This window comes from Theropithecus gelada, chromosome 19, assembly GCF_003255815.1.
Source record: "Theropithecus gelada isolate Dixy chromosome 19, Tgel_1.0, whole genome shotgun sequence".
NCBI lineage: Eukaryota > Metazoa > Chordata > Mammalia > Primates > Cercopithecidae > Theropithecus > Theropithecus gelada.
In genome coordinates this window covers 21048176-21057073 of record NC_037687.1, presented here as the reverse complement: position 1 = coordinate 21057073, position 8898 = coordinate 21048176, and the positions used below count along the sequence as shown (strand labels likewise).

At 43.0% G+C, this 8898-nt stretch overlaps 1 protein-coding gene and 1 pseudogene across 1 annotated transcript in view; one reads left to right on the top strand and one right to left on the bottom strand.

Annotated features, from left to right (window-relative positions):
• Nucleotides 1-8898, bottom strand: part of LOC112611883 — a 272327-nt pseudogene that overhangs the window by 55151 nt on the left and 208278 nt on the right.
• LOC112612816 (zinc finger protein 43-like) overlaps nt 1-8898 on the top strand; it is a 108532-nt gene that overhangs the window by 15915 nt on the left and 83719 nt on the right. The window contains 2 exon segments of the mRNA XM_025367746.1: nt 5550-5676; nt 6787-6885. Coding sequence (XP_025223531.1) covers nt 5550-5676; nt 6787-6885 — 226 coding nt within the window.

Sequence of the window (8898 nt, the reverse complement as noted above, 5' to 3'; positions counted from 1 at the left end):
TTTTTTTTTTTTTTTTGAGACGGAGTCTCGCTCTGTGGCCCAGGCTGGAGTGCAGTGGCCGGATCTCAGCTCACTGCAAGCTCCGCCTCCTGGGTTTACGCCATTCTCCTGCCTCAGCCTCCCGAGTAGCTGGGACTACAGGTGCCCGCCACCTCGCCCGGCTAGTTTTTTGTATTTTTTTTAGTAGAGACGGGGTTTCACCATGTTAGCCAGGATGGTCTCGATCTCCTGACCTCGTGATCCGCCCGTCTCGGCCTCCCAAAGTGCTGGGATTACAGGCTTGAGCCACCGCGCCCGGCCAGGAAGATAAATCTCTTGATGCCAAAATTACTAAGCCACTAGAAAAGTCAAGCTGGGAACTATGTCAGGCAAACCTGCCTCCCATTTTATTTCTAAATAAGATAGCTACAAAGATAAAAAAAGCTACATACCTTCTTTACAATTAATCAACAAGGAAATTCCTTGAGAACAAACTACAGACAGAACTCAAAAGTCATTTCTCTGAGCCTGGCCTGAGACAAATGCACATCCAATTGCTTCCTCTGCACTGTTGTTAATTTAGATATGTAGATTCACTGAGCCAGACTAAATTGTGTATTCAGTTGAATGCTTATCAAGGACTCAAAAGAATCCAGCCTTTTATCTCTTACTTACTTATGACTTGGAATCCCCCACCTCAAGTTGTCCTTCATTACTGGATCAAACCAATATACATCTTATACATATTGATTGATGTCTCATGCTTTCCTAAAATGTTTAAAAGCTGCCGGGTGCGGTGGCTCAAACCTGTAATCCCAGCGCTTTGGGAGGCCGAGGTGGGCAGTTCACCAGGTCAGGAGATCCAGACCATCCTGGCTAACAGGGTGAAACCCTGTCTCTACTAAAAATATAAAAAATTAGCTGGGCATGGGGGCATGTGCCTGTAGTCCCAGCTACTCGGAAGGCTGAGTCAGGAGAATCACTTGAACCCAGGAGGCAGAGGTTACAGTGAGCCAAGATCGTGCCACTGCACTCCAGCCTGGCTGGCAGAGCAAGACTCTGTCTCAAAAAAAAGAAAAAAGAATAGATATATAAATGTAAGTATAGGCAAATGTAGATGCAAATACACATCTGTCTAGACAATTCCTGCTTTCAAAATCACAGAGAATGGTCACTTTTTAACCTTTTTATGTAATTAAAACAACAGATTTTTCATCTTCAGTTACATTTATGCTCACAATACATATACATACCAACATTATTTAATAAAATTCTGGATTCCATTTATTCTATTAGAACTTCTGTACCTATTTTGAAACTTGAGATTAAATTGTCTTTTGCTGAGTTTGCCCAGTTTATATTTCAAGTAATACTATATCATGGGAAGACGTTAGAGATTTTCTATATTTTTATGTTTTGCATCAGTTTCTAAAACCTGGAAATTATCTGTTTTTGAATTTCTTATGAAAATAGAATACTGTCCACTAAGAATATTCCATTAGCATACTGCAACTTAAAAGTCAGGAAATCTAAACTTTTCTCTTTCTGGTAATATTACCTATATAATACTTAGGTTTTTTAAAATTTTCTTTCTCTTTTTGCATGTGCTTTTTAATTTATTTTTTAAAAATATGCATAACATTTCCTTGAATTCTATTAATGGACCTCAATGCTTTAAAAAAATTTTTGATATAAAAATAAAAACTCAGTCTGAATGTGATGGTTCATGCCTATAATCCCAGTACTTTGGGAGGCTGAGTTTGTAGGATTCATTGAGCCCAAGAGTTTGAGACCAGTTTGGACTACACAGTGAGGCTTCATCTCTACAAATAAAAATATAATAACAAATTAGCTGAACATGGGGGCACCTGCCAGTCGTCCCAGGTTGCTCCAGCCTGGATTGCTGAGGCTGCAGTGAGCTGCAGTCATGCCACTGCACTCCAGCCTGGGTAACAGAGACTCCCTTTCAAGAAAAAGAAAAAAAACAAAAAACCCACAGAGAATAAATAATAAAATATTCAATGTTTGTAATGCTTCCTACTCAAAGGACCAGAAGCCAGGAAGGTCATAAAAGCTGAAATTTAAAAACAATTATTTTCATTTTTTAGTAGCCATATAGTATATTATTTATAAGTGCGTATGACCTTATACACAAGGTTAAAAGCAAATACCCTCTGGGGTGGGCCTGCTCAGCTCAGGGAGGAAGCCCTGCCTGAAAAGGCTGCAGCCTAGGCTGTCACTCTTTCTTCATTCAGTCCAGCGTCTGATCACGTCTTCTTTCACTCAGGGTTTGAGGGGGCAGGACCTTAGAAGTTATCCAATCAGGGACGCTGGGCTGGAAACCGTCCAATCAGGCAGGAGGCAGGAGCGGACAGGGCGGCTTCCGGGATGTGGCGGGGCCTTTGTCTCTGGGTGCAGTCGGAGCTCCGTGTTTCGTCTTCACTCTTCTGTGTCCTCTGCTCCTAGGGGCCGATCCTCTGGGGCCCTGTGACCTGCAGGTATTGGGGGATCCACAGCTAAAGACGCCAGGACCCTCCAGAAGCCTAGAAATGGTGAGTGCCGGGTCCGACATCCTGAGAGGGGGAAGGGGCCGTGGCGCGACTGAGGCCTCCCTGCAGTCAGCTCCACAATCTGCGCTGCCGGAGTTCTTGCCCAGCTCAGTCTCAGTTCCCTTCAGTCGTAAGATGGCGGCTGCGCTGACAGCCGGGCCCGGGCGTCCTGTCTCTTCCCTGCGCAGTGACTGTGTCCCGGCCTGGAGCCCTCTGTGGGCAGCTCCGCAGCCGCAACGCGGCGTCTCTCCCAGATTGTGCGGGGACCACGGGAGGGTAGTCAGGGGAGAATCCTGACTGGTGATGCAGTTTCATGAATAGTAAGAGCTTTGGTCCGTGGCGTTTCCAGTCCATTTTTTCGTCTATTAGAAACTTAGGAGAGTCGGCCGGGCGCAGTGGGTCCCGCCTTTAATCCTAGCACTTTGGGAGGCCCAGGCGGGCGGATGACCAGGTCAGGAATTTGAGAGCAGCCTGGCCAATATGGTGAACCCCGTCTTTACCGAAAATACAAAAATTAGCTGGGCGTAGTGGCGCGCGCTTGTAATCCCAGCTACTCGGGAGGCTGAGACAGAAGAACAGCTGGAACCCAGGAGGCGGAGTATGTAGTGAGCCGAGATCGCTCCATTGCACTCCAGCCTGGGCATTGTGGTGAGACTCTGTCTCAAAAACATATATACACACACACATAAGTCACCACAAAAATATTAAATAATTTAATCAAAGAGTAATTTAAGACTGTAGAGCACCCAGCAATGGTTTGTAGTTCGTGGTCCATGGAGAATGAAGGAAAGACTTTTTTTTTTTTTTTTTTTTTTGAGACGGAGTCTTGGTCTGTCGTCCAGGCTGGAGTGCAGTGATGCGATCTGGGGTCACTGCAGCCTCCCTCTTCCGGGTTCAAGCGATTCTCCTGCTTCAGCCTCCTGAGTAGCTTGGAACTACAGGCGCGCAGCACAATGCTGGGCTGATTTTTTCTATTTCAGTAGAGACTGGATTTCACAGTGTTGCCCAGGCTGGTCTCCAACTCCTGAGCTCGGCAGTCCGCCCGCCTCGGCCTCCTGAAGTGCTAGGATTACAGGCGTGAGCCACTGCGCTCGGCCAGGAAAGACTTTTAGAAGGTGCATGATGAAGAAAACCAAATTCAATAATTTGTTAGGTAGAGTTATATAGTTTTTTAGTTTGAATGATTAAGGTGGAAATTTCCTGATTATATATATATAAGGTGGAAATTTCGGGTTAATTGGCAGTTTATAGTTGTTTAAGCCTGAATTTTGTTTTCCTCAGTGTAGTAATTTACAAAATACACATTTGAGTTAGATTTTTATAAGGTAGAAACCTTGACATTAGCGCGATCTCAGTCTAATTACCTGCCACGTAATTATTTTTACACTCCACAGAAGAGTGATTTTCCTCTGCATTTTTCTCATATGTTTCAAGCAGGGTCTGAAGTCTACACCCAACTCCCTATTCCTGCAGCCTAATGGGTTTGAGTAAAATACTAAATTTTCAGTCTGGGCACAGTGGCTCACGTCTGTAATCCCAGCACTTTGGGAGGCTGAGGCGGGTGGATCACGAGGTGAGGAGTTCGAGACCAGCCTGGCTAACAGTGAAACCCCGTCTCTACTAAAAATACAAAAATTAGCTGGGTGGTGCGTGCCTGTAGTCTCAGGTACTCGAGAGGCTGAGGCAGGAGAATGTCTTGAACCCAGGAGGCGGAAGTTGCAGTGAGCCCAGATTGCGCCACTGCACTCCAGCCTGGGCAACAGAGCGAGACTCCGTCTCAAAAAACACAAACAAAACAAAAAATCAGCCAGTTGTGGTGACGGGCGCCTGTAATCGCAGCTACTTGGGAGGCAGGAGAATCGCTTGATCTCCGGAGGCGGAGTTTGCAGTGAGTCGAGATTGCATAGTACTCCAGCCTGGGCCACAGAGTGCAACTCCCTCTGGAAAAAAAAAAAAGAAAACTAAATTTTCCTTTTTTTCTGACATTCACAAATGCCACCTTCTTCTCCCTAATTCACATTATCAACTGTTTTTTCTTTTTTTTTTTTTTTTTTGAGACGGAGTTTTGCTCTTTTGCCCAGGCTGGAGTGCAATGGCACAATCTCGGCTCCCTGCAACCTCCACCTCCTGGATTCTAGGGATGCTCCTGCTTCAGCCTCCTTAGTAGCTGGGATTACAGGCGCCTGCCACCACGCCCAGCTAATTTTTTATATTTTTAGTAAAGACGGAATTTCACTATATTGGCCAGGTGGTCTTGAACTCCTGAGCTCAGATGATCCACCTGCCTCAGCCTCCCAAAGTGCTGTGATTACAGGTGTGAGCCACCACGTCCGGCCATATTTTTAAGAATCTTTATGCAACTGATGTACGTAAACCATCACATTTAATCTGGCAGCTGCTCTTCTTTCTTAGGTTTTCTTTGCATTTATCTGTCTTTTGAAAATGAAAGCTCTTTGTTTACTGGCCAGAAAAACTAGAAAAAAACACAGACTTTTCCACTTACTGGATGTTTGACAAATAGTCTTTTTGGGCCAAAATCATTGGCATTACTGGTGACTTTGTTAGAAACTTAGAAACTCAGACTTTATTCTAGATCTTCTGAAAAAATAATCTGCATTAACAGGATCCTCAGTTTATTGTACACCTTAATATTTTAAAGGTCCCTTCTAACTCAACATGTCTTTATCTGAAAAATATTCGCAACTGATTCTGTATGATGGAAATTGAGAACTCAAAAATTTACATGTTTGTGTTTATGCCCTCAGTTTTATAGTTTATCATCCAGAAAAGTATTATATATACACTGATATTGTGGATCTTATGCCACTTTCTTTTCTCAGGGGTAGAGAATGCATTGGAGAATATTTCCATGTAGAGAATTATTTTATTGGATAATTTCAGTGTCTTCTATAAGTCAGAACCTGTTCTCTTTACTCTCTCGTTTTACCTTGAGTCAAATTATAAATTCTGCATGTGGCCACTTGGTAAATGTGTGTGTTTGTGTGTGTGTGTTTTTTTTAGGGACCATTGACATTTATGGATGTGGCCATAGAATTCTGTCTGGAGGAGTGGCAATGCCTGGACACTGCACAGCAGAATTTATATAGAAATGTGATGTTAGAGAACTACAGAAACCTGGTCTTCCTGGGTAAGCATAACTTCAATACTCAATTCCTAATACACCCTAAATCTTTCATTTTTTTTTTTCTGTAGACTGTTTTTTGGTAATTTGTACTTTGCATACATGAGTTTCAGAGTTTCCTGTTTTCAAAAAAACTGGGGGGATTTGTTGGTGCACTAAATAATTTTTTTCAAGATATTTCATCTTGACCTGAACTTTCCACATTTCTGAGCTGATCTGTATCTTTCACTCCAGAATAGTAGTAATTCCAGAAATTAAGTGGCATAAAATATTTTTGCCCATAACTTAAAATCTAATTGCCAACACTAATTTTTGATTCAGTATTACCAGGTAGTGAAATACAAAATAAGATATTTTCTAAATATTTAGAAATTTTTGTTAATGGCCAGGCATGGTACCTCACTCCTGTAATCCCAGTACTCTGGGAGGCCGAGGCAGGCAGATCACCTGAGGTCAGGAGTTTGAGATCATCCTGACCAACATGGCAAAACCCCATCTTTACTAAAAATGCAAAAATTAGCCAGGTGTGGTGGTTCATGCCGGTAATCCCAGCTACTCAGGAGCCTGAGGCAGGAGAATGGCTTGAACCCGGGAAGTGGAGGTTGCAGTGAGCCGAGATTGTGCCACTGCACTCCAGTCTGGGCAACAGAGTGAGACTCTGTCTCAAACAAAAAGAAATTTTTGTTAATAATTAGTATTTTGGGGCCAGGTACGGTGGCTCATACCTGTAATCCCAGCACTTTGGGAGTCCAAGGAAGGCGGATCACCCTGAGGTCAGGAGTTTGAGACCAACCTGACCAATATGGCAAAACCCTGTCTCTACTAAAAATACAAAAATTGATCAGGCATAGTGGCACACACCTGTAATCCCAGCTACTTGGGAGGCTGAGGCATTGGAATTGCTTGAACCCCGGAGATGGAGATTGCAGTGAGCCGAGATCGCACCACTGTACTCCAACCTTGGTGACAGATTGAGACTCCATCTCCAAAGAAAAATTAGTATTTTGGGATTAATGTTTAGGATATTCTATCACACCCTTCATACCGGACACATTGCTAGGTTAATAATTGGAGAATATGAGCAAGATTCATGTAATTTATTTTTTATTCAAACAGGTATTGCTGTCTCTAAACCAGACCTGATCACCTGTCTGGAGCAAGAAAAAGAGCCTTGGGAGCCTATGAGGAGACATGAAATGGTAGCCAAACCCTCAGGTAGGTGAAAGTGAATACAACAAACACAGATGATAGGTCCAAAAGTTAAGGGGAAAGCCAGTCCTTAAAATGTGACTTGGGAAGCTGTGTTCCAAAGGAAACAATTTCTGGGAAGCCTGAGTTTTTTCATTTTGCTTTCACATAGGGGCATCTTCTGTCTTATGCTTTTAAATTCTCTCAGGATTCTTATTTCCCTTTGGTGATCTTCCTTCAAGTTTGCCATGAGAGCCAAAGTCCTCTTCATGACATTTAAGAGACTGCACAGTCTGACTACTTTTCCATTCTTTTGGGGGACACACAAGTATCTGTATGCTTTTGAGAAACTCTATATTAAACTATTTTTTAAGTTATTTCTTTGCTTCATGTCTGAAATACGTGAGAAGTGCTTTCTGTTCCATTGGATTTCTTTGTATATTTTCTGCACAATTCATCCTGTTTTATTACTGTAGCCTTTAAATAATTTGAAATTATGAATTATGATGTTTCTTTGCTTTGTTCTTTTTCCTCAAGTTTGCTTTGTTCAAAGTTTATTCTAGTTCCATGTATATTTTAGAATTGCATTGTCCATTACTGCATTACTGTGAAAAAAAATCCCACTAGAAATTTTGATAGAAAGTTTATTAAATTTATAGATCACTTTGGATACCATGGCTTTTTTTTTTTTTTTTTTTTTTTTTTAAAAAGACAGTCTTGCTCTGTCGCCCAGGCTGGAGTGCAGTGGCACGATCTTGGCTCACTGCAACCTCTGCCTCCTGTCTCAGTCTCCCAAGTAGATGGGATTACAGGCGCGTGCCACCACACCTGGCTAATTTTTGTGTTTTTAGTAGAGACAGGATTTCACCGTGTTTGGCCAGATTGGTCTCAAACTCCTGACCTCAGGTGATCTGTCTGCCTCAGCCTCCCAAATTGTTGGGATTACAGGCATGAGCCACCATGCCTGGCCTGTAGTGGAGAGGGGTCATAGCTTGGTCACAAGGCTGGTGGGTCTGCACTAGGTCCACCTTTAGTTGGCTTGTTACAAGGAGCTTGGGTAGTTGTAATTTCCATTTTATTTTTGAACAGAGTAAATATCCTTCAGGACTTTCGTCTGTAGGGCAGACACTAGGGCAGGTTTTTGCAGTCGGGTCTGCATATGGTGGGCTTTATATTAGGATGTGGATGAGTGTGGCTTTCACTGAGTATCAGAGAGGATTTCCCTAGGTAACTGTGTGGGTTTCTAATTAGGCAGAACTGGCCATAAACCATGGCTTAGGGAGCTGGAACAGTCACTGAACTGCTTCAGGGTCCACAGTAAAGGTCTGCATGGCTATAAACCAGTATCTTCCTCCAGGCCTTTTGAAGAACAGGACCTCTCCCAGACTGTGGCTGGAAGCAGTTTGGGATGGTTACAGAGTAAGTTCAGAATTTTCTGTGGGACCAAGCTGGGTGGGCCATTTTCTGGCCTGTAGTTAAGAACAAGGGTCCTGTAGTTTGCCACCTGAATGAGAGCCTGCCTTCTGAAAAAGAACACTCCTTAATCTTGGGCTTTATGAGAGTTTTACAACTGCCTCCCTGGATCTCAAAACTCTTTTAAAGGAAATTATTTTTGAGAGGGGGTCTTGCTACATAACCCAGCCTGATCTTAAAATCCTCGCCTGAAGCAATTCTCCTACCTCAATGTACCATATAGCTGTCATTTCAAGTGTGAGCCATGATGCCTGGCTCTCATAAAGGCATTTTTGTCTAGGATGGCTGACAAATTTTCTTGCTCTACAGTGATAAGCAAATAGGGCACCTTTTATTTTTCCATCTTACTGTTGTTACTCTCCCTATACATTTTTAGTTTTTAGTTTCTATTTTCTTTTTCTTTTTTTTTTTTTTTTGAGTCAGAGTCTCGCTCTGTCGCCCAGGCTGGAGTGCAATGGCACAATCTCAGCTCATTGCAATCTCCACTTCCCAGTTTCAACTGATTCTCCTGCCTCAGCCTCCCAAGTAGCTGAGGTTACAGGTGTCCCCCATCACACCTGGCTAATT